This window comes from Mya arenaria, chromosome 7 (genome assembly GCF_026914265.1).
Source record: "Mya arenaria isolate MELC-2E11 chromosome 7, ASM2691426v1".
NCBI lineage: Eukaryota > Metazoa > Mollusca > Bivalvia > Myida > Myidae > Mya > Mya arenaria.
Window position 1 is genome coordinate 8,570,592 of NC_069128.1, and position 26,374 is coordinate 8,596,965.

A 26,374-nucleotide genomic window follows, 5' to 3' on the forward strand; every position below is an offset into this window, starting at 1 on the left:
TAACTTAATATATCACATGGACTATTGAATGTTTCTTGTTAAATAAGTCTTTGGATTTATCTTTGTTAACTATTCAACTCAAATGTGGAATTAATAAAGAACCAACTTTAAACATCTTAATTGGACTTGAGTTGTTAATCAAAGTGAACCATTAAACGTGATCTGAACTTAAACGGTAACTCGCAGTTGTGCCAGCTAATTCCCCAAATTAATGGCCAATTGCACGTGCCCCTTAGACAGTGTGGCTCGGGCTCGGTGACCACCCCTACTATACCGGAGTGTATATACTGGCCCGTTCCCGACGCTGCACGACTTAACTGGGGTGCACGGTGCCAAATGTATAATTTGGTTTAAATGATGCATCCTTAATATAACACCTCCTTGCTGCTACACCAATAGAAACTTCATGGGATGTTAATAGTAAAAGAACTAGCACTGACGTTCCCATTTTTGTCTGGGTCATTTAAATAATAGAAAACAATTTACAAGATAAACAAATTTGTTTTGACTTCTTTAATGAATTATATAAAAACATTGTACAAAGATATCATGACACTTTTAAACAATAAGTATGGTTGTTAATTAAACAGTATGCAAGCTTTAAAGATTTAGGCAAACCATTGGAATTTTACAGCGGTCTTAAAAGGTGTATTTAAAGCTGCAATCTCACCGATTGATCGTTTTGACTACCGGTACTCTTTTATTGTTTGTCTATAAATGGAAATTTTTTTGCATAAATGTCTAGACCCAATTTTAAGTGATATAAGACTGCTGAAAAAAGATCAGATAGCAGTTTATCATATTTATGTTAAAAAAATGATGTTTTATGGCTAAAAGCATTACGAACAATTTAATGTAAATGAAATTTTCGGCACTTTTACATTTCTGATGGGTTCTATTGTGAATTATCTAATATGACTGAATTAAAGGAATGATAACCAAATCAGCAGATTTTGAGACAATTTTGTGTCTTAACTGACAATCTGTAAGAGTGCAGCTTTGTGTTGATCTAAAGCTTCATATACACATTGTTATATTGTCAATAACTGTTTAAAAGGTCTCATGTACTAAATAAGATAATAATTTTTCATACAATATCTAAAATTGATCAAAATAAATAAAGTACCATTATACCTATTTCTTAAAAGTGCCGTTTCTCATCTGACAATACCATTCAAAGCCATCATTTCAACTATGAATTTATTTTTAACTTTCAACTTTTCTATAGCATATGCAACAAAATACACCAAAAATACAAGCCATGAACAATATGATTGTTCAACTTGCATTATCTTTGGCCTTTTGAAACGACCATTTTCCAGTTTTGTCTATTTGTAAGTTATGCCCTGAGGAATAAAGTATGACTGTATGAAAATAAAAAGCAATAAAACACTAAAAATATGCCCCAACCCCTGTAATTTCTAATACAGTAGTAAAATCAAGAAATTAAACATTTAGAGCTGCACTCCCACAGATATACCGTTTTCACAACTTTTTTTGTTTTTGAATGAGCAATTTTTTGCGTAATTATCTGCAAACCAATGATAAAAGATTGCTGACAAAAGATCAGATCACAGATTTCATATTTCCGTTCAAAAATTAATGTTACTAACGGTTTAAGAAAAGTGCATAAAACATCAATGTTTTAACTTAAATAGAAAAATCTGCCATTTAATTTTTCGCAAAAATTGGATGGTTCCAATCCAAGACATAAAATGAGAAAAGTTGTCAAAACGTCCAAAATGTGAGAGTGCAGCTTTAACGTTTGAAAGTAACTCTGTTTGCCTCGTGCCCCTAAACAGGGTTTAATTATATTATATGCCCAGTGGGTTTGTCCCTGTATATTTGATTGTATGATTGCAGTAATGGATACTGGTCTAATTATCTTCTGACAATTTTTCACCAATTTTAAAGAAACAGAAAACACATATTAAGCTCATATAACGCTGTACAATTTAATCTCATTCATTAGGATGAGAAAAATTCCCTAAAAATATTAATTGTGGAAACATATCTCATTTAAATACATACAGGAAATGGCGACATCATTTACCCTTTAGTATGAAAAATGCAGTTTCCTGATATTTGAATAGCGGTTCTTTATTTAAGCATCTCAATTCATTCAACATACACATAGTATGTATCAAGTTTCAAAGGAAACCAAATCATCGTAACGATGGTTTTCAAAGCAAATATTCACACTCTTGACAAACTTCTTTTCCTAGTTTCAACTTTTGAGACTTTTTGATGAGCCTGCACCTTCCCCCTCTTATGCTGTGGCTTCAAGCAATAAAGCTACCAGCTCAAGTTGCACAACTGGTGAACAAGACTGCTGATAGTCGACAAACTGCACACCTGATGCCATGATAAATCATGTCCATCGACTTCCAGAATGAAGAAATGACGCAGCACAGAATTGATTTCAATTGGACCTCTCTGTACTTTCATCCCCTTGTTGTAGTCAAAGACTATATCTAAGTGTGCAGTGCGGGATCTTGAGAAGCTTTCTGCTCCTCTGATGAAGTAAGTTTGGCAGAGTGTGAAACTCCTGTCTACTCATATGCCTGGACACATGTGATCTATGTCTTCTTGTGTGTGCCCAACCATCACCTGAAATTTTTTTAGAGGAAGTTAGTGCTTGATTACAAGTCAATGTGACAAAACAAGGTCTTTCATTTATGCCACCAAGAACTAGTATTCCAAGTTTCATAACTCGTATGTTAACTCAAAGCAATTGAGCAGAAACTGTTTGGTAATTAATTTTAAGTCACTGCTTCCACTTATACTATCAGTAATATTGAACGTGAACCGACTGACCCAAATGCTATTCTAAATAATTTTTATGTGCAGAAACCTTAATCCTATTGACACAAAAGTAATCCAATAGTATGTCTTCACAAAACATTCTACAACAATATTTTGTCAATTTAACTCAAAGATTGATTATTGTTTTTTGTCAGACAAACACAGAGATGGCCCTATATCGCTCACCTGATTTGAGAAAGGATTCTAACTTAGTTATTGTTTGGACACTAACTGGACACTTTTGGTCTGACTTTATAATGCTGCTGGTGAAAATATTAAAAGTCCCTAAATAATGGGCTTACAAAAACATGAAATAAAATGTATTTGTTTAAAAATTACAAAGGGCCATAACTCTTACAATATTTAAGTTTGTATTGAGCAGAATAAAAGGCTTTGCCTAAAATACAAACTTAAAACTATATTTACAAGTAAAACAAAACAAGAGCACCGCGAAACGGAGCATTATACGCCCGAAGAAGATTCGGCTCGAGGTCCTTTTAATGTAGTGATGTTTTGTATAAAGTTATTTGAAAATCGCTTTATTAGTTACCAAGTTATGGCCCGGACACGGAATTGCTAACGGACGAGTAACAAAGATGTGGCCCGGACACAGAATTGCTAACGCCCCCCCATGGTGATTCTAGTCTTTGAGGTATGGACCTGGAAATTGCGCGCGACACACCCTTTTAATGTAGTGATGATTTGTATAAAGTTATTTGAAAATTGCTTTATTAGTTACCAAGTTATGGCCCGGACACGGAATTGCTAACGGACGGACAGACGGACGGACAGACAGACAGACGGACAGACGATGGAGGCCATAACATAATACGACCCTTCGGGCGTATAAAAATCTACAAATATGTTTTTTGTATCTGGTTTTTGAGAGAGAATGATCGGAAGAAAACATCACACATTCACAATCATATTAAAAAATAATTTAGTTTTTTTTTAAAAATTATATTCTATTTCAAAAACACTGCAAAAGACAAGACACTTACGTTTCAATTTCTTGATTTAATACATTGATGATTATCAATTCTTATGAAGCGAGATGGGTCTTACACTCTGACCAGTGCAACATGCATGTTCTTAGTTGCTCAGTTATTACCTTTCTTAAAATTCTTCTTTTGTTGTATTTTCCATCGGAATGTATAGCACCTCTGTGTTTCTGTTTGTCTCCTGAAATAGTAAAAGTTTATTAATAATAATCACAATAATAATAATCAGTGACTTTTACTGAAATTATTTTCACCGATTGTGCCTTGCACATTGGGGAACAAAGTTGACTTCTGAGGAGAAGATTTTTCCATATAGACATATAACAAAAAGTAGCTCCGCACCCTGGAGCAATGATTTTTATGAATCAATATCCGGTGAAGAAAATTCATACAGGGTATTGAAACATTTTTTTTCTTCAAATGAAGACTTTTAAAAAAGATAACTTAACTAGCTCTTCATCATATTAAATAAAAATTAGCAGTCTATGCCGCACACGGAGCCCCGCATTTGATCTTTTACCATAGTTTGATTGAGAGTTAAGTTTCACATCGACAAGTCTTTACAGGTCTATTAAAGCTGCACTCTCACAGATTGAACGTTTTGAAAAAGGTTATAATTTTTATCTTGGAATGAACCAATGTATGCAAAATGCATGGAAACCTGTGATATAAGACGGCTGACAAAAAATGTCTTTGAATTCCCGTCAAACATGTCCGAACCAAATTCAAACTTTGGATAATCACTGTGATTCACGATGAAATTCAGCACTTCTTGCCCAGTATATATACGTTCACTTTAAGCGGAAGGCAAATTAAAACAAACACATTTGTCCGAAAATTAATCAAGCTTTAAATGGTAGTAGAATTGTCATTTGTTCATGTAATTTTCAAGAATCAGGAAAGGAAATAAATGTTCTCATGTTGCCAATTTAGTCTCGATCATCTAGACGCTTGTATCCAGATCTATATCGTTCATTGACTCTAATTAGAGCGGCTTCATGATTGAGACTAGCCGGTTCTTTGATAATTGTTACGATCGAACAGTGGTTGAAAATGTAAAGTGAGACCAGTTTTTTACCTGTTATTGAACAAACTATTATGTTGGCAGGACTGTCCTCCTCAGCAATGCAAAGAACAGCAATGACTGGCTGGCACTCTGTAAAATGGCGATTAAAACATTATGTCCAATTAAAACTGTCCCATTCTAAACAATCCATCAGCAATATATATAAATGAGCTGCGCCATGTGGAAATGTGTCTTGGGAAGTTGACATCATTCCATGTAATGATGTCATAAAGATGAGCAGAAGACATTACTTACTATGCAGTAAAAGTTCTTACTTTAACAGTAAAGATATCTTTTTTTGAGGAAATTAATCAAAGTGAGCTCTTTTATGTCATGTTTCTACAGTACCGTAGGTCTTGTACACATCTATGTTACATATATAAATAATAAACAGGAATAAAATGAGGAGTTGTGTACACACTAATTCCTCCTTATGTACTGTGTAACTCAAGAAAAACAATTCATAATTCTAGTAAAAACAATCCATAATTCTAGTAAATCTCTAGAATTCCCTTACTTTTCTCGCTGTACAAAAATGAATGAGGAGTTGCAAACAAGCAGGGCCATAAAACTTTTGCCATTTAAACTGTACCACAACAGCAATTTAAAGACAGTGATACTCATTGATGGAATAGGCACTTAGACAGCTACATTTTCTGAGAAATGGAGATCAGACTAAATTCTCCAGAGATAATTTATAGCTTTACTTGAAATAAAGAACATGTTACAGTGTTTATGTTAAACTTGTTACTTATCCCTGATAACACAATCATTACCTTCAAAATGGTGATAAAATAAAAACAAATATACCTTATTAAACACTGTTTACTATCACATCTGTACCCCCCCCCCTCCCCCCTTCTTACATACCTAAGCGGCTCTTACCAAAGTAAAGAATGAAAGGTCCACAAGGCCAATTATAAACCATGAACCATGAGAATCCTGTTTACTAATTTGATTTTAAATCACCCAAAAGGCTTTCTACACATAATGGTTCCTTAATTTAAATCTAGCCTCCAAAGTTGTGATTTCATTGAAAGACTTGAGATACCTTATTTAAAAAAATGACGAAAGGAAAGCTTAAACGCAGAAGTCTGGACGGGTATACGAGCCTGGAAATAAATACACAAAAGCTCACCATGCTGCTAAGGATTCTTATATAATTCCCGGCCCAAGTTCAGCTGGAGATGTTGATTCCACACGGCTGGATAACCGGCCCAGTGCACCCAAGCTTGGCAGTATCTGCAAGAGGAGGGTGTATATCTGGGAAAACGCATTTATAATCAATTTGCGAAAGTTCTTATCCGCCATAAGTAGTGAACATGTATGTGGCTTATAGATTATCTGAAATGAAGTTTAATAAAGGAGACAAGGTTCGGTCTGGGATCTAAACCTGGATTTTGATGCTGAAATTGTAAGTTTTGTTCAAATGAAGTATAAACTTAAAGTGAGTACAGAGATATCTTGAAGCCCAGATTTATCACTTACCTGAAGTTTGTAGGGCTACAATTTGCTGTAAACTGCAGGAACTGTCCCCATGAGCCTTTTGTCTGTTAGGGGAATGGTGGCTTAGGTGATTGGTGGTACCACTCTGCATTTCTTATCCACACACAACACAGTGTATCTGAAAATGACAGAGAATGGCCATGCACTTATGAAAGCTATGCTAGAAATACGCCGTTATGAGTGTATCAGATGACATTTCCACACAGAAATTGTGAGGCCACCAATACAGCAGTACTGACATCAATGACGAAAACATATATATCTGTCATGGAGCTGTGCTGGTTCTGTGGCGTCAAAACCACTGCAACTTGGCAATTCACTAGAAACATCTTTTCAGAAAAAAGAAACAACCAATACTGGGTAGCCTTTGTCACCCAGTGAACACCCAGAGCATCTAGTTACTTTGAGCATCTATTTACTTAGAAGTACAATGTAGCGTCATTAAGATCTCAAATTAACAAAAAAGTGTATCCGAAAGCTTTAAATACTGAACGAAGTGTAACTTTGAGGCGGGCTGCGAGCAAATACTTTCAAGGGCAGAAATCTCCCAGAAGTTTGAAAAAGATTATGCAAAGCTCTAGCTTGATGATTTTGGCCCAATTTCAAATTGTTACTCAGTAACACGACGGCGTAAATTTAATCAAACATCAATATAGTTACACAGGAAAATAAGAAATAGCTTTAAACTCTCTCACATTCATGGCAGAGTGTCTGGTGACGGTTAAACATTCAGCCTGGTGGCTGGGGTAACATATCTAAATCCCTAAATGGATGATCTGATCCCAGCCAACAGATCAGCGAAACACGAATTGTATTGCGTGTCCAGGGGGGGGGGGGGGTCCCAAGGATATCTTGAATATTGTTTTATGATTGATTAGATAGTATATTTATAAAATATGAGATGTGAATATGTTTCTATCATGTATGAATTAGAACACTTTAGATTAGTACTTCACAACACATGCGACCACTTCGCACTTGTAGTGTTTTTTCACGAATATCGGAAATTGTGTAGTGTTCCTCAATGTTCTAGCTAAAGTCGTATAATTAATTTCAAGAAACAATACACTTGTGATTTAAAATATTTGAATACAACACAAGTGTTTTCAACATTGGACCATTTTCAATCCAATATTCATTATTATTCTTTGTCGAACTGAATGATATTACTGGCCAAATAATTTAACGTGTAGTCCATTGAAAAAAATCCCTTCTCCCTAGCACGAGTACGGTGGGTTTTTTTTTCGAACACCGTCACAGTACCGCTACATCAACATTTTAAAAGTAAGGGCATGCTATTGAACTCTTTTGTCGAATAAAATGGTACGAAACCTTTACAAATGTAAATAATGTTTTGTTATCATGTAGGTTGCCCGACTTTTTCTGGCAAATATAACCATTTGACCTTAAAATCTAAATAATATCTTGTTCAACTAGTTCTTGCATGAATAACATTATATATTGTTGAAAATATCTAGACGAATTCGAAAGTAACAGGCATAATAATGTAAATTAATTTCTTCACAATCGTTGTACAATGAATTCATATTAATCTAAGTATATCATATATAGTCGGGTCATAATGCTAAAAATTATTGGAAATGGCCGCAATGTAAATTGCTCATGTGTTTTAATGTTTCTTAAATGAATATGTCGCATTCCTATACCTCAAGGTCAAGTCAATGACATTTAAAGGTCATAGTACAAAAATGACATTTTCTCTAAAAGTTTGTAGTTGTAGTATTTGATGCTAATGCAAATTCATTTATATTCAATATGTGATGACATAATCATAAACGGAATATTTCTTTACAACATTTCTTTAATTGTTAAAGATGCACTCTTACTCCCAAGTCAGATTTAACACAATAAATTCAGTAGCCGCCTTGCGTTTTTGTTCACAAAGCCGGCACACACAGTTCATTCTCAGTTTGCATGTTGTGTACTGAAAAGTTCCAGCTTTCCATGACACTCGCAATAAACCTATCCATGAATTAAAACAAATTAACAAATAACTACCAGGTAATTATGGAAATATAAATGTCATTTTTTACTTAAATTATTGATAAATACAACTTATATTGCAGTCAAACTGGATAAAATATCAGGAAAATGTGTCCTGTTCCAAAAAGTGTGTTTTGAAGTTGCAGACAATAGTCCAAAGACCAAGAATTTAAGTGTTCAGACAGGGGCAGGCAAATCTTAAAAAAAAAATCAAAATTTTAAAACTTAAATAAAACTAAAATTATACAAACCTTATATAAATCATGTGTTAACTTGAAAATACATACAAGAATACAATGTACACATAATCAAATGCTACCTCAGAGAATCATTTTTTTCAAGAACTACTTAAAGGGGTACTGCAACCCGCAAGCCTTTCGTTGTGGGTCGACACCTTTAAACCTCTTTCCCGCACATTAATTAAACACGTCTTATGTTTTGTCAGTGCCGGTTTTGATGACCAGTATAAATCCAAAAGCAGTTTTTCTGCCAAAATTTACCCAAATGATTTGGATGAATGCTTAACAAGAAAGTGCAGTGTACACAATCAAATAAAGTATTTAGTGTTCCAGCAATAATGAGCAATCTGAAATCTGACCCCTTACATTCCTTAAATATTCACAAAGTGTTAAGTTCTTGTGTTTGTTATCTTTTTATGATTCAAATGGTAAAAAAATGGTGCAAATGTGAGAAGCCCTGAAGAAGAAAACTGATATTTTAATAGAAATAGTGATGAAATCACTGACATTATGTTTACTTAGCAACTAAAGCAACAGATCAACCAGACCTACCAGTATGCTAATCTATATTTAACTGCTAAATTTTAAAAACCCAAAACATACAGATAAGATATGTGGCGCAGTTGTTTACATTGTGTGATTTAAATGCATATATTTTTGTTGGTGATTAGTTTAAATCCAACTGAAGCAATCTCTTATCAATATAAACCTTAGTTCATCCAACAAATTAAATATTTGAATGTTAGAGGATTTGTTTTCAGAAGATCAGCAATAATGTTTTTTCTTTAATTGTCTCAATGAAAAATGTAATGTTCAAGTTTATAGGCGCTGTTTTATCTGAGAATTTCCCTGGGTGTGAACCGCTTACTGTGTCCAAGTTATCCAAGCTGGATCTAAGACATTACTACAATATGGGCAATTTGCTCTGCCATTTTTATAGATAATACCCGGTAGTGTATTCCAAAGGTATTCTTTTGGTACATTGAACTCACAACAATATTTGAACTCCTGACGTCCAGCACCGCTGTCAGATTATCTAATCCAACCACTATGCCATTGCATGCTCTTTACTGAACAAAAGATAAATGAATACTCACAATTTTGAACAGTATTTTTTTTGGTCACAGATAGCAACCTTTTAATCCCACTTAAACCTGTCTTCCCTATTTGGCAAACAGAGAATTTTTAGAAAATTTGTTATCTGATGATCCTGTAAATTTTGTGTGGATTGACTAAATACTGTTCGAATTTAGCAAATCAAAACTAACATTTTGGGTTTATTCAGTGTAGACCCTAAAATATCAATTTTGATTTATAAGTATGTAGGTTTGTTTAAAAGCTCAGTACAGTTTACTTTACTTGTTAAGTTATCCAATTTCTGTAAAAAAATATTACTAAACTTGACTATAAAATACTGTAGGGGGGCGTGTCGTAAAGTTAAGAAAAAATCCAAATAATGCAACAGTCAATTGCAGCATGGGCCCCCAAGGTCCTGCTAATAGCGGGGACTTTGACTTTCGGTCCAGCCAATCCCAGGTAAAATTCCCGCTCTGCACAGACAAACAGCTGGTAAAAGCCCTGTCAAATGAATTATGATCATTTCGTAACCGCTCATTGTTGGTCATTTCGTAACCATTGTGTTAGTCAATTCGTAACCGTTAAGAAATCGAATGGTCATATCTTAACCGTTGACTCCTATAATTATGAGGAATTAATTTAATACCATTTGAATTTACAAAATAAGTTTACTGTAAGTATAAAACATAAAAATAACAACATAAACAAAGTTAAATCTAGTAGTTGTATTCCTTCTTTATTCCTAATAGTGTAGTGCGATTTGCCAATAAACTCTGAAACTATGACAAATAGAAACATTCACACTAGCTATTTTTTTATGTTGCGAAGGAAATATTATAAGCAGGCTGAATATTAAATGTAATAATTTTTTAATTCATAGATGTTCTACCATTGAGAGGAATTGTGACCTTAAGCCAATATTTTTTAAATATATAGACCATATTACTTTAGAATTTCTTTTTTATTAAATTGCATAGAAGTATTGTAAAATGTAGTGAGTTTGCCGAATGAGATTATGCGCTTTTTATATGCTTATTGTATTAAAAATGTGCCGATATGTTTAATTTTGTATCTTGTTATTGGAAATTAATACCATAAGGCCAAATAAAAAATAGGTGTGTTTCAGGTAACACTGCTAAAAAAAATAGGGTAGGTAGGTCGGAATATTTTTTTTTTTTTTTTTGATATATTGATTTCAGTAACTGTTGACTCAGAAAGTAACAAAAATAAAAGTCATCAATTTTCAGGTTTATCAGTAGTTTTTAAACATGTTACATGCTTCAAAGGAAACATTCTTTATTTGTCTGTTTAAATACTTTTGACAATGGTGGTTGGATTTCAACTAAGTTATGGTACACCACTCTGCTATTATTTGAGACTTTCCAGGAACGGTTTTACTTTTCTTTATGCACCCGTTTGCTTTCAATCACCCTCTGTAGAATACTAACCTCCCTGAAACATAATTACATGAAGAGTGGGACAGCAAATTTACCATATAAGCCATTAGCCAAGGAAACCTCAATGCTGTCAAGAGGACCTGGGGGTTCAGGTTTGAAGAACAAGTAACATGCAGGTTTTATTGCCAAAATTGCACACTTAAGTCTGACATATCAATCCGAAAGTCAGTATCTGACACATTTGTATCTGACAAGAAAATATAGTTCAAGAATTGAAACATACCTGCCACACAAGCACAAACGTAATTCACCTTAAGAGTTCGGACATTCTATAAATTCCGACATCCATTATTATTTTCAAAAATAATTTATTTTAGGTACCTAATTTTCGGACACCCAAAGGACATCGACTGAACTTTTACAGTTACTAAGTCTCACAGACAAAAATTATTGATCTTTATCGTTACAATGCCTGGCTAGATTACCTAACCGTATACATCACTGTGATAAGTTAGTTGGTTACTACCCATCCTAAACGATTTATTGCCTGGTGAAAAGGATGTGTGATATATTCAATGGAGGATTAAAGAAACAACAAGGGCAATGCAGAGATTAAAACACAGACATGACATGTTTGTAAAACGATCCGCCAATTAACTTTGAAACTTGTATCACACTTTTAATATAGACTTTATGAAGCAATAATCGTACAGTAATACTCATTGAAACATCAATCATGCCAAGAAATACCAGCCAATTTTTCCACTTTTCATTTCTACACAAGAGCCAATTTCAGCTACACATTAACCCCTAATTGACCGAGAATCTGACCATGTGTTTAATCATGTTTTCATATCTAGGGAGTTGCTGTAGTTTGGGTCAAGATTTGGAAGAATGTATTTAATTTTGCCCAGAAAGACGTGAAGAAGTATCAAGTGTTAACTACAATTAATTAAAATTACAGAGTACTTAATTTAGTAAAACTTATTATTTACTTATTCTTAAACAAAAATATGATGTTTTTAATGAGTAACATTATCGTTTTAGACATACATGTGTATGACAGATGTTAATGAAAATGGTATGCTTAACCAACCGTTTTATTTGGAATGAAAATGTAACCTATATTACATTATATATGAATCTGGCCGTCTCGTAGGTCGAATTATATTTAAGGGTATGCTTTACTAAGCGTATGGATATTGATTTTAAAATGTCAGATTTATTGGGTTCACATTTTTTAACAAAAACACACACTCTTATTGTTCATTTTTAAAGCTTTGTTGTTTTTATTTCAATGTAAAAAATATTGAGTTCGTAAGTATACGTATACACCATGGAAAATGGGAAATACAAACGAAACTTGAAAAAATATATCACATTGGCAAAACTGAATCTCCGAATGTTAAATTTACTTCAATTTTGTTCATATTATCATGAACACATGAGGCGGTTAAAATGCATTTTCGTATAACTGATTGGGATTTGTTTTTGCAATGTTTCAATCTAAAAAATTGCTTAGTTTTGTGTTCATCTGGCATTGTCTTCATACCGTGACCTGTGAAAGAACATGTTTTGACCGACATAAACTCACAACAATGGTCGCTGTCCTTGAGTGACTCCTTTTCTGTAAAATATTGACCCACCCCCACCCCAAATAATAACATGACTCAGAACGTTACTGTAAATAGGTATTTAACCCCACCGAACAGAACCGACTATGTTGGTCATTTAATATGTGTGCTCTTAAGTCTTAGTAATACAGGTGGTAATGCTGCAGCTATTGTTGTTGATACTGCCACTACTGCTTCTGCTATTGCCAATGTCAACACCACCGCCACAACACCACCGTCAGCACCACCACAACCACCACCACCACCGATGATGATGATGATGATGATGATAATGATGATGATAATGATGATGATGATACCCCTAAACTACTGCCGCTCCTGCTGAATTGTTGTTGTTGTTGTTGCCACTTCTACAACAACAGCTACTACTATTCCTTCTACTAACTATCATATAACTTCTACTGATGCTGCTAATCTTGCGTTAATCAATTATATGTTGCTGTGAATGAAGGAACTAAGCTTTTTGTATCAATGCGAAGACCCTTCATTTATCTATTTATAATGAGCGCAAAGTACAATGAACCCTTAAAGGGACTGTACACCAGATTCGCACCAAAAAAGTTTTCTTCTGTAACGAATCTCAGGACAATTATCTAATGGACTGTGTTACGCTTTATCATAATTGTAAAAAAAAAGTACCAAAATGTAAAAAAAAACTGTGTCGGAGACCGGGTTCTTCAGTTAGTAAGTTTCAATGCAGTGTACACATCGATGCCAAGTTTATGTCAGTTTTCGAAAATTTTCTCTTTTTTTCCGCTATTTTATCATACGGAGTATAGCCCCTTTAAGCAGATTTTCGACATCCACAGATAAACAACTCCCCGGTATCATTTTATTAAATATACATGAGTCATAACATTTTGAGCCGGAAGTTGATAAGTTTGACTGGGGTTTGTGATTCTATTTGTTTCAAAAAACTTCCTCACGCCGGCCAAATCCTAAGAGCCTCTTATAGAACAATACCGTACTCAAGTTGTTAAATTAAACGACTTGATTACGGTATTGTTCTATAAGAGGCTATTAGGATTTGGCCGGCGTGAGGAAAATATTTAGCTGTCGGGGAACTAAGAAATATAGTTAGTACATTTGTACTTGATGTTTTCAATCTTTAAACATAATTAAACATAATAACAAGAGTGTGGTTTAGATAGTTAAATATTGTTATCAAGGAGATTGTTCATAAACAATATCAAAGATGTAATGCTTAGCTTAGTTAATTAATAATTATACTTTTTATAGTTAAGAAAATCATGTCAATACTTAATAATAAACTATTATTGAATTTTTATTTTTATTTTTGACAAGTGTCGTAATCAACAAAATGAGATGAAGCGTTAAATCTAAGAACCATGCACTATAGAAAGATTTTTCCGAAAAATGACCAAAATTATTGCTCCCCTGAATTTCATGCTGGTCGTAATGGCCATTAAATGAAATGAATTAGCTGTAACAGCAGATAACTGATAAAAATTTCATGGAGAACCAAGTCAGTCCTTTAACCCTTAGCACAAAACCACTGAATGGAACATAATGCATATGCTGCTAAAATCCAGGTATATGCTGGCATACAGGTTTCCTTCTTAATTGAAAATTGGATAGGATTTCTTGGCATGAAAACAATAAAGTCAACACATTCAATGATACAGGTAACTATTAAATGTGATGAATTAAAGTTATAAATGCAATACTCAAGTTACAATAAAAAAACACCAGACACATTAATCCTGCATAACAATATCCATGCTCTCCATGAGATCCTCGTGGGTATAACTGAGTTATGTGACGTCACACAATGGGACTGTTTGATCTGAAGCCGATAAAAGGTGTTTATTCATTTCAATGCATGTATAAAATGGTGTTGAATGGGATTTTAACCATCTTGATGAAGGAGCTACAGTGACTTATAGGCGTAATAACCATTGATAACTACGGATAAATTAATAAGTGGTAAAATGCAGACATGAAGAAAAAAGGCAGGTTTACCATACATGTAAATAAAATGTAAAAATGGTTATTTTCTATGAATTCGTAGAGCGAAAAATTAATTATTTTAAGGTGTCCGAACTCTAAGGTGAAGTACGGTAAATACATTCAAAAAATCCAACTCTAATATTGTCAACTTTACGTACATACATTTCGTAACAAATGCTTTTCGTACCCAAATCACATTTTTTTCAGGGAAAAATAGGTTAGGGTCGGCGGGAAAAATAGGGTCGGTCGGGTAACCTGAAACAGACCTATTTTTTTATTTGGCCTAACAAATAATTTAAGGTTGTTTTTTGTCGGTTTCGGATATAAAGTATGCAGAATATGAATCAATTGAGAAAAAAACAGAACAAAATTTTGTTCGTTTTAAACAATTCAAACAAATATAGTCAATGAAATAGGTCAAGAATGATCATTTATGTAAACGTAATTTTACTCAAAAATACATCGCGATCAGTCTTTAATTATTGTTTATAAGTAAGCAAAATGTAAGAAAATAATTAACATATTTTGGTAGTATAACAAATCATTTCTACTTTAGCATGATATATATATCTAATAACTATTGAGTAACATAAATTATTGGCTTGTTACTAGTGAGAATTCGAGTAATGTCTCCCAATTGGTGTCTTGGTTGCTGTGCAATATACATCCAGGTTCGAACAATACACTTAACGAGGTGCTAAGTGTACTATTTATCACCTTGTTAAATGGTGGTTATTATATGAGCAATTGACCTTACGACAGGATTTGATTGACAGGTCCTATCAGCCAATCAGAATGTAGGGCTGATAAGCCGTGTTGCTATCCGCCATTTTGTCCGTCAAACTGACCAGAGTCCGTCATATACATGCGCTGGCAATTCCTCGCCTTTTTAAGTATTATGGTAAAAAGGTGTTCATGGCACTTGTAATTCGGATACAAGGTAGCCAGGCCGACTAAAGATGGCTTACAATTCGTTCTGTATTCGAAACCAGTGAGTTATTTAGAAAAATGCAAGTGCTGTATCAGACTCTGTGGAAGACCTCATCAACAGCTGAACTTGGAAATTTTGAAAGATCGTTCAAAGGCGAAACATCTATACGTCTGTACAAAAGTATTTTTTTGAACAAACTACTTATTTCAATCCGCTCAAAATTTATTTAATACTGAAATTGTCCGTGCATGACCTAAATAAGTGTTACTATTTTTAAACTATAAACATCGTACATTTATGCTTTGGCTTGTGTTGTCAAATCGGCATTAATGGCCATTTAATATCAGGTTCAACATGGACACGATTGATTTCATTCAAGATAGAGGTATTTTTGTTGATACCGTTATGTAGTTTTTATAAACTGCTTTGCTTTCAAAGTAAATCAGGAAATATCGTACAACTAGATTTTTGTCCGAACCATCGCATGCTTCCGAATCTCATATACTCGTATGGTTCCTATGTAAACAATGGCTTTTGTAGCTGTCATTCCGACACATTTCATAGATTTCTTATTTTCATATCAGCACTTTGTCGACGGGAAATCCAATCAAGAAAACACTGACCCTCAAGCAGCTACTGTATTTGACCAGCTCACACCAGCTAGGCCTCCTCCAAAACTCAGATAAATATTTGAGCCACCAAAACAAAACGAGAACAGATCGGTCTGAATCGTTAAGGTTTTATTTTCTGTATAAAACAATTTATTTCACTGTACATTTAAATCAATTATTATGTTCATTAGAACTTGATTCTGCCAAACATGTGCTGTAAAGACTTAGACTTATTATGAATAAAGAACAAGTCAAACATGCATGTATTTTCATTGTTATTCTTATATTTTGGGCCATTTACGTAAATCTACAATATTTAATGATAGTTCATCCAATGTTCAGAGTCCGGATCACATGCACACTCGATTAACAGTATTCTTAAAGTTGCACTCTCACAGAATTCTAGTTTGACACTTTTTGTCTCAGAATCGCTTATTTTGGCATTCTTTAAATTAAGACCTAATATATAAATCACAAAGCAAACTTCTCCGAGCCAAAACATGATAAATGCAATCGAATCCTGTGTAAGTTGTCAAAGTGATCAATCTGTGAAAGTGCAGCTTTAACAGTGAAAAATAACTTCTGCTAATGCTATATATTTTAAAATATATTTGCCATTGCAATAAAGAGATATTCACCTACAATATCATACATAAACATCAAAGAAATATCAAAGTTTAAGTAATGTTTGCAAAACAACAATGTATTTAATAAATCTGATATTAAATATGCAACAACTGGTGTTATACTCCAGAACTGAAGCTAACATCATAGAGGTACATCCTTCCAAGAATCCATCAAAACAACATGCTGAACAACTTCAAGAACTCTCTTCAAAAGACCACACTTTCCTGAAATAAATAAAAGATGCCAATATTAAAATAAATCAGTTACATGTATTGTTAAATATTTTAATACTAGCTGTAAATGCTACTGCCTTTGATGTTTGCTTTCTACATGTATATCATAATGAAATATTGACAAGATACTAGCTAATGTTTTGTGGTTGTTGTTTTTCTCTGGACAAATAGTCCATTACTTTTGTACAGCAAAGTAAAAACTAAATGTTATAAAAAGCTTTAAAATAGGTCCTACCGTTTATTTGTAAAACTTGTCATCACTGGTTTTCTCTTGCGGTTGACATTGCCTGGACTGGCAAATATCATGTGTGTGTGTGTGTGGGGGGGGGGTTTCCGGTCTTATGCTAGGTCCCCTGTGGCGGTAGGCTTGTTGAAGACAATAATAAGGGGACTTCCTTATCTCCATCAATCAGAATACTTTAATGGTGTCAACGGTAAATAGCAGGAGACCCTCCACCAGCCTTAACCGGTAAATGGGGGGAGGGTAGTGTGTGTGGGTTAGAACCAGCTGCCCAGTCAGCTTAGTTGGTTAGAGCGCCGGGCTAGTGTTCTGGTGGTTGTGAGTTCGAGCCCCACACCGGGGGCACTTTTCCTCCCAGGTCTACTTTTACAGCCAGAGTGTGTGAACATGTTCCACAATTTCTGTAAGAACAAAAATCAAAGCATATGAATGTTTGAGCAATGCAAAAGTTACAGATTGGTATCACCCACGATTGTCACTTGTCAACTATTACATTATTATTCATAAGGGGGAGTGTTCAATCGCTTAGAACTGAAACTTTTTATGCATAACCCCAATAAACCATTTCTGCTCATACTATAGAATACAAGGTTATACTGTATAGCTGGCAAGTAACTGTTATTTAATGTCACTTCCGCCGGTTCCCCATTCGGGCCATTTATGATTTACTCATATTGTGCGATGATTTAATCTTTGTTTCAACAATACTGTAAGAAGGACCGGTGTTATTAAAAGTTAAACTTACCCTTGTTTGCATTTACAGTATGCGTCACACACACGCTTTTCCTTTGTATCGATGTCAATGTTAACAACATGGCGGCTATCCGATTTTCTCTGACTTGGATAGATTTCACCCCGTAAATGTTAGATATCGTCATTTTCTAAAGATATATCGAGCCTTCCGATGTAGCAGCCAGTTACAAATTCCTTTGACTTCTATTTTTTTCGCATTGTAATGTCACATTTATGATAATTTGTCAGGAATATCGGAAAGCGAAACGACGCGAGACGCCATTACTTCCTCGTTTGTTTGACGGACATAGACAGAGTTCGCTCCCTTGATATCAGGGGGCGTGGCTTAGAAGCAGCTGTCGAAAGGTCAATTGATTACTTGACGGTTACGAATTGACTAACAGAATGGTTACGAAATAACCAAGATCAGCAGTTACGAAATGGTAAGGTTACGAAATGACCAGATCCCCGTCAAATGCCCCTGGGGACATCCTAGGTTAGGCCCATTCCCTGTTATCAGCGCAAAAACAATAACACCGCATTCACTCAGCACTGCCGGTCCACCTGGAAGGTAAAAACATGGCCCATTTCTGCTATCCCCGGTATAAACAAGACCTGGGCGCCATTGTTACAATTGAGTGGTGCATAACTGTGGCAGAATAAGGGAAATATTTTATTGTTGCATTTATTATCAAATATGAGAATTTAAGACACATGCAAAAAGCCACAATACGAATTGGTGATAGTGTTCGTTCTGTTCTGCTATTCAAAGGTGATGAGACTGACTAATGACATGACATTGACAAACAAAATGTAAGGCATTTGTATCCTTTCGTCTTTTATTTATTAAAATCTGAGATGTTATGGGAGCAAATCATTTTTTAGATTGGAACATACCAAATAATAATAAGGGACGATGTACAGTAGTGGTAAACCAAGTTTGCTAGAAATCAATCGAGTTTCTCCAAAATACAAGCAAAAATTACACCGGATGTTGATACTAGTGATTTAGTTTCGGATGAACAAAATCCGGATAAATCATTTGCTTTTCATCCAAAGGGTGGACGATTTATACAACTGTACAAAAGTCATAAAAATAAACGAAAAAACGTTGAATATGTATTTTAAACACTTACCAAGTTACCATTCTCTTTCTGTAAGAGATGAACGCCATACTGCATAATTGCACGGAGATGGTACCACGGGATACCCGAAAATTTCCGTTATATTCCGGAAAGTTAAATTTCTGTATACTTGAAAATTTGGATGCTGATGGTACACGAAATATCGAATTTCCTCATTTCTGTTTTTTATGGAATGAAACTTCGGGATAATATACAATAAGCTTTAAATAAAGTAAAACAATAAAAAATGCTTAGTATATAGCTATTTTTGACCAAAATTATGATTTTTTTCCCTGGTCGCCTTAATAGCTATTTTTATGGATACACAAATATACTAACACAAAAGTTTAAGAATATTTTTTTTAATATTAAAGAGAATAATATTTAAAACAATGAAATGATCTCGTAAATAAACATTCAAGCTTATCAACTTACTGTCAATGGACATTTTTATTGACATTTGATACATCAAATCTGGACTGAAAATATTAAGGAGACCAATTTTTGTCGCCTTAATCCAACGGTCCCCATAATGCCTAGATTAATATATATATGGTCACCTTAATATCTGTAGTAGATATATATATATATATATATATATATATATATATATATATAACAGATTGTTAGTGAAGAAAGAACAAAAATAAATTATGTATTTGCCTATTTGAGTTAATGATTATAAAGTTTATACAAATGATTTCAGTTCTGCTCTTTCTTTTTTAAACTAGACGTATTTTTATTTCATCCGCTTGCTCCTAAATCAGGCGAACATAGCATGAAATTGGTGGTCTATGGGATTTCTTGAGATGATCCTTATGTATTTTGAGCAGTTTATTTGAGATCCTCTATTTTCTTTAGAATGTTTAGGTAAAACACAGATACACTTTAAAAGTAAATATAGTCTCGTATGTCTGAGAGGTCTAGACATATACATCACACTTAAAAATATGGGTATACAAGAATGCTGTATGTTAAAGCAAAGCTAAAAGTCAGCGCGAACAATTTATCTGCATACGAGTATCTCAATTATATCAATACGAGGTTCCTGCTACTGTTTTTCAAACGAAGTACTGTTGAGATCATACTGTACACAAGAGCTGAGTGGTAATACTGTTTCCTATTGACCAATTAAGTTTTTCAAGTTAATGATTATATATTTATGAAATTGAAGATGTATTAATTAAAAAGTTTTATAAAACTGAATCCATACCTAAAATGTCAAAGATCTGTGCTTAATTTGGAACATAATGGCAAAGTTTGACTAATAGTATTTCTGTACAACATAGGATCATGCGAAATATTGTAATGTTTAAAACTTGATAAAAGGCGATATATTTATAAAATTAATAAAACGTGATACGGTAAAGATAGAAACAAATATGTACACACATGTATGTATCAACAGATAAACGTGTTGGTGAACTTCAATGACAGCATAAAAGAGTATTATAATACTATTATTGAATGACAGTACAAAAGGAATAATTATATAATCTTAAAAGTGAATTAACAATGTGTAGCAAGTACAGGAACAAGCTCAGTAGCTCAAAGTTTAAACATAAACCCCGTTTAATGGCACAGGATAAACGTCAAAGGCAAAAAAAAAAAAAACACAAACAATCAAAAACCAGAAACATGGAACAACAGCACATATCTCGACAAACAACACAGTACACAGTTACTATATAAAAAAAAATTGGTGTGTTTATGGTAGCGTGTATTTTTAGCAGTGAAGACAATAATATTGAGGGCTAAGTTGGTATTTAGTTTTTGGCCTTTAGAACTTAAGTCTTGGTCATCAATTGAAATATTCGTTTCTGATACACTGCCAATCACAATTTGTCGTGCAACGTAAAACATATAATAAGAACTCTACCTTAATTTATATACTGGTCTCGATGTTTCCACGTTTAGTCGAATTTGTAAACAGGTGCTTGTCTTTATCGCAACAATTTCATAGACTGTCTCCAAATGATATCTCATTGCCATGTCAATTTAAATATTGACATTTCAGGAATTAGCTCAGTAACAAGTTCCTGTCTAAAGTTGCACGCAAATACTAGGGCAAGCACACCGCAAACAAGAGGCACAAGGTTACAAGACAGCAAACATCTAAACATATTCAAGATATATTCATTGGTATATATTCTGGGATAGCCTCATTGGCATGTTCACTGAAAACTAAGCAAATGTAAGCAGTGTGCAGGTGCTGATATCAATCAGAACAGCTTTCCTCACTGTCGCCTGATGTTTCCTCGTTGTGAACAACATATTCGAGATGTGACAGAATGGTGTCCGCAAGTGTTTGCCTGAACTGTATCCGCAGCAGTTTGCTCTCCCGTTGGTGACACATCCGTTTCAATATTTGCGGCATGGCGCACACAATGATGGCTGTACCTACGTGCATGATCGTGTGTAAGTCCTTAAATTTGTCTGCCTTTATCAATAGTTCAATCGCCACCGACATCAGCAAGATGATGATCGCAAGTTTGAGACAAGTACTTGTCATCTGTCTTCTACGAGGGTTGTGTTCTTCAATGATTATTTCAAAAATGCTTTGTCTGATTCCACGCCGCTTTCTTACCTTGCACAGCAATCCATCTCCCCTAGATCGCCGTGTTCTCTGAACGTACATTGCGGCCTTTATGGAGTCGTGAAACAGTCGGTCGTAACAGAGGGAGTAGTCGTTTATGGCTTCCCAGAGGTAGAAGAGGACAGTGAAATAGAAAATAAGGTATCCATAGGTGACCTTAGGTATAAAAATCATTGCTGTGTAGGAAAATACGCAAATTCTGGTGATGAATAAAATGGTTTCTAGGAAGACCGCGCACAACATATATAGAAAGAAAAGAACTGCTATGAACGTGAACAGTTTTATGAAGTGCGCAAGAATCAGGTATATCGGGTTTCTTTTGGGCAGAGGTAAAGCAGAACAATAGCTTGTTATTACAAGACGTCCGAAAGATATTATTGGGAGACCGTAAATAATAAACGTCATAACCAATTCTACCGCACAAATGACAAAGTAAAGGGGAAAGAAAATTACAGTACAGCAAAAGCCGCTTCTATTGTAAATTCTCTGCAACCTAGCATGCTGAATAGCAATGGAAGTTTTCCAGAAACTAAAATTCAACACCATAAGGACCTGTGAAACTGTAAAACGATACAACAGCAAATATCCCGTTGAATTGTCTGTTGACCTAAGTGATCCAAAACGTTTGATGTTTTTCAAATTTTCACTCATGGGAGATAATTCTGTCTCACTAACATTTGCGCATGCGCCATATATTTTTGGCCTTAAACCTTTGGCGAGAAACTTAGGTATAGACTTTGGAATCATAAGCAGAACTGAGGTGATTACAACATAGCAAAACAGGGCTACAAAAGGACCACCAAGGAAGGGTAGGAAATTTGTTCTACTCATTTCGTAGCCCGTGATTATTGACCGCAGCCCATATGGAACGCCCAATTTCACGCTCGTCCTAATAAAACTTTGCAAATTTGACGAATCAACGTATGCCTGAAGGCCAATTATACTAAGGGTTACAATGGGAAATGAGACTCTTGTTAATCTGCCAACAACCAAACATAATAAACGTGTTTGCAACGTAACAGTGGCTCCCTTAAGAGAAGTGAGGGGCATAAATAGTGTTTGGAAAAAACTGACATGTTTTATCCCTCTAGTAAATACATCTTTGACGTGTGACATCCGTCCAGTTCTTCTTCCTGGCATCCGTCGTCGGATCCTTTGAAACTTTGTACTGTAAGGCTGGGCGGCACATATGTCGAGCGAGGATCATCAAATATTTTGTACGCGACAAAAAATAAAAGTATTGGGAAGTAAACAAAAAGAACAATGGCTAACATTATGGGCACCATCCACGAAATAGTATCATACATGAATTCATATTCTGGACAGATAACATTACGTTCCATTTTTGTTTTATTGAATCTGTAATCACAGCAAACTTGTTCAATACCTTCGAACGGACATACAATGTTTTCACATATCACTTTCATGTACTCCGTAATGTTTCGTTTTCTTGTGTAACAATAGTAGCTTGGTCCGTACTTTTCCCCATCCGACAAATTGCTCATCAGCGCAAGAGTGATCCCATTCAGCGCGTTACTAATCGCCAGATCATCATCTTTATTTCCAACCGTCAAGTTGGAGCAATCACCACTTACTCGTTTCAAAGTAACCGATAGCACTTTAGGATGTCTCAGAACGGACTGATACAATATACCCATCGACCATATTCCAAACTCGATGGGCCATCTTAGGAACTCCTGGGCCCCGTCCTTACCCCAGAAAGTCCAGATCCAGATGTCCCCGTTAATGACATCCGGTTTGCTTCTTATTGTAATACCAGAACTACTATTGGCTTGCCGGAGTCCCAAAAAGACGTAATTGGATTCGTATCTCTGTATACTATACATAAAATAGTCCAATGAAAATCGACTCATTTCCATTTCACATTTCTTATTCCCTGTAGAGTTGTTAAAAGCAAGGTAGTTACTTCTGATAACACGTTTTTCTGCTTTATCCAAGGTACTTTTTGGATTTTTTGTTCCAATCAACTTTGTATATGTTTTCAATGGCAACATATCCTTTGACAAGCCTACAGAGGTTTCATCTTCTTTCGTGGAAGAAAGCCCTTTTTGATCTGATGTTCTTTCCGGTGTTTTATCTTGTCGCTCATTTATCTGTAGCAGCGCTTGTTCCATCGTCCCCACTAATCCACCGAGAACCAAACAACATAAAAGAAGACGTGCTTCCATCATGTGAGCCAATTTGATCAAATCTGAAAAAATGGAACAACAATACTTGTTTCGTCATTGAGTTTTTCATGAAACACGGTTATCGCGTATTCTAACTGACAAACAATGTTTTTTGTTGTTTAAGATCAAAGTATATATCTTAAACTTAACAAAAAACGTTATTAGTTTCAAGGTGACACGCGTATTTAAAATCAATACATACGCATGTTTAACAAATATACAGTTTGGGTGATTAATCTACTTACTAAATTATGATAATTGGAAAATATTAATGATTGATAACAAGATTGTAACCGTGTTTTTAATGGCTGAAAACGCACAAATATTAAATAAATGGTGAGTGCTAAAAGATTTATAGTGATCAACTATCGTCTCATAAGGTAGATATACCGTGTTTTCTGCACCTATCTTTCAAATAAAACACAGAATCCTTCATAAAAACCATTAGTTGCGATATATATATATATATATATATAATATATATATAATATATATATATATATTATATATATATATATATATATCATTTCCGGAAAGTTAAAACAATTCTGTTAATTTTGGTAGGTCTTATTTGGGAGTAAGAGTGCATTTTTTATAGGTAACGTGCGTTGATATGATTTTATTCGAATAAATGAAAACAGAAAGTAAAATATATAAAGAAGACATAAATACACTAAAGACAAATGTATTCAATATTCACCAGAGTAGTTCCCCTTTAACAAGCTCCGTGTTTTTTGTTTAAGAATATTTCACACTAATTTTCGCATCTCTTAACGTGATTTATTCCAAATCTTTGCCAAACAAAATATACAACTGACACAATGTGTTATTAAACTCAAATGAATGCTACAATAGCATCGTGTATGCTTTAATTGCATTCATAATTGTTTTAACTCCAACTCCTTAGCAAAATATCTTCCTTATTTTACAATATATTTGTTCATTATTAAATGTGTTGCTTTATACATATTTTTTATATGAAGGATCATTCAGCGTTGAATTATTTGTCCATTAATTTCCTTGTTTATATTACAATAACAATGTTTGTATGGTTTCATATACAGATCATTTACTTCCTCCATATATGGCGAGCAAAACATATATACAACAGGTTAAGCAATTTCAATCGTACAGACAAGGAGTAAGAGAGAGAGAGAGAGAGAGAGAGAGAGAGAGTTAAAGCGAAACTCGGGACTTCAAACTGCTTTTCGAAATTAGGAAAAATATTTATTTGTTATCCATTAATGAATTATACAAAAAATATAAGTAATGGATATTAAATTATATCGAACTTGATTTAAATTTTCAATTCGGAGCTCCGCGGTCATTTTCTGCGAAAACAACCCCGGATGTATGCCGGTCCACCAGTAGAAGTAATTCGTCAAATTTTGAATTTTATTATCAATTAAATGTTGTGTTCTATTTGTAGATCTAAGTATAAATTGATTGCCAGTAAAGTGTATTTTTTCAAAACAATTAAGATTCTCAAGTATTAAGTCATTAAGTTCAACTGCTAAATTGAAATTATTACGCGATCTACTTGCAGCGTAGTTAAAGTGTACCGATTTCTATCATTGTAAACTGTCCACATACATCCGAGGTTGTTTTCGTAGAAAATGGCCGAGGAGTTCCGAATGTATAGTTTCCTGCGTTGCCAATTTCCTGTAGCAAAGGGGAGCCGTAAACCTAGACCGCGGTAGGATATGCACAAGGTTTATCCAAAACAGTCGATATGAAACTAATAACAAAGTAATTAAACTTAACTTGTCTATTTAGATCTCAATCATTATTTCAGATTTATTGCTCAAGTTAAGAAAATCTGCTTCTATATCTAATAAAACATTGTATACAGAGCAATCACTGATTGATGCACTAAGTCCATGATCGCAATTGCGGGCCAATATTTGTATATTAATTAAATTGCATGAAAGTCATTGGCAACAAACTTCGTTCATGCGCGTGTGTGTGTGTGCGTGCGTGCGTGCGTGCCTGCGTGCGCGTGCGTGCGTGGCGAATGGTAACGCACTTGAAACGTTCTGTGAAAATCACCAAGAGATCTGCTGCAACAACTGCGTTGTCATCAATGACAGGTTAAATCATTAGTTTCACTCGTATGTTCGATTGATGTAATAGTCAATTTACATGATCAGACAGGCTTACAGTCCTCGCAAAACCCGTGAACATCTGTTCATACTTCTGTGGTTGAGTATATATTCTTAATCCAAGCTATTTTGGAAAGACATGTAACCCGGAGTTCAAATAACTGGGTTGTCCCACGGCGGTAAAAATAAAAAGGTGAAATTCAAGCTATTTTGGAATTTTGTCAGTCCAAAAGACATGTAACCCGGAGTTCACATAATTGGGTTTTCCAATCGCGGTACAAATAAAAA

The 26,374-nt window shown here is 34.4% G+C and overlaps 2 protein-coding genes and 2 long non-coding RNA genes across 10 annotated transcripts; 1 reads left to right on the top strand and 3 right to left on the bottom strand.

Moving 5' to 3' along the window:
* Window positions 1–1,374: 1,374 nt before the first annotated feature.
* LOC128240842 (uncharacterized) lies at window positions 1,375–19,280 on the bottom strand. 4 transcript variants are annotated; one of them, XR_008262320.1, is made up of 6 exons: window positions 18,973–19,167; window positions 6,361–6,496; window positions 6,011–6,114; window positions 4,885–4,962; window positions 3,917–3,987; window positions 1,375–2,610 (listed from the first exon to the last, which is right to left on the bottom strand). It is a non-coding gene; the product is annotated as an uncharacterized LOC128240842 (long non-coding RNA). The 4 variants fall into 4 exon arrangements; XR_008262321.1 differs by lacking the exon at window positions 18,973–19,167 and adding an exon at window positions 18,478–18,578; XR_008262322.1 differs by lacking the exon at window positions 18,973–19,167 and adding an exon at window positions 7,074–7,149.
* Window positions 15,633–17,321, top strand: LOC128240841 (uncharacterized). 4 transcript variants are annotated; one of them, XR_008262318.1, is made up of 3 exons: window positions 15,633–15,799; window positions 16,216–16,368; window positions 16,997–17,321. XR_008262318.1 is itself a non-coding variant. In XM_052957771.1 (3 exons), exons 1-3 carry the CDS (start codon window positions 15,709–15,711, stop codon window positions 17,100–17,102), a joined length of 354 nt encoding a protein of 117 aa, XP_052813731.1. In that variant the 5' UTR covers window positions 15,633–15,708; the 3' UTR covers window positions 17,103–17,321. The 4 variants fall into 4 exon arrangements, 1 of the variants encoding a protein (XP_052813731.1); XM_052957771.1 differs by having other exon boundaries at window positions 15,633–15,803; XR_008262317.1 differs by having other exon boundaries at window positions 15,636–15,811.
* On the bottom strand, window positions 16,501–18,421 carry LOC128240843 (uncharacterized). Its single transcript, XR_008262323.1, has 3 exons — window positions 18,089–18,421; window positions 17,338–17,744; window positions 16,501–17,093 (listed from the first exon to the last, which is right to left on the bottom strand). It is a non-coding gene; the product is annotated as an uncharacterized LOC128240843 (long non-coding RNA).
* Window positions 19,281–19,615: 335 nt separating the features above from the next.
* LOC128239975 (uncharacterized) lies at window positions 19,616–24,971 on the bottom strand. The gene is made up of 2 exons (XM_052956451.1): window positions 24,685–24,971; window positions 19,616–24,007 (listed from the first exon to the last, which is right to left on the bottom strand). Exon 2 carries the CDS (start codon window positions 23,985–23,987, stop codon window positions 22,875–22,877), a length of 1,113 nt encoding a protein of 370 aa, XP_052812411.1. The 5' UTR covers window positions 23,988–24,007; window positions 24,685–24,971; the 3' UTR covers window positions 19,616–22,874.
* Window positions 24,972–26,374: the final 1,403 nt, after the last annotated feature.

Bases quoted from the DNA above. Each gene is read 5' to 3' on its own strand.
- LOC128240841 (XM_052957771.1), top strand. From the start codon at position 15,709: ATGCAAGTGCTGTATCAGACTCTGTGGAAGACCTCATCAACAGCTGAA. The intron at 15,804-16,215 runs GTACAAAAGTAT...TTTTCATATCAG, and splicing joins GGCGAAACATCTATACGTCT to CACTTTGTCGACGGGAAATC. The intron at 16,369-16,996 runs GTTTTATTTTCT...GTTATACTCCAG, and splicing joins GATCGGTCTGAATCGTTAAG to AACTGAAGCTAACATCATAG.
- LOC128239975 (XM_052956451.1), bottom strand. From the start codon at position 23,987: ATGATGGAAGCACGTCTTCTTTTATGTTGTTTGGTTCTCGGTGGATTA.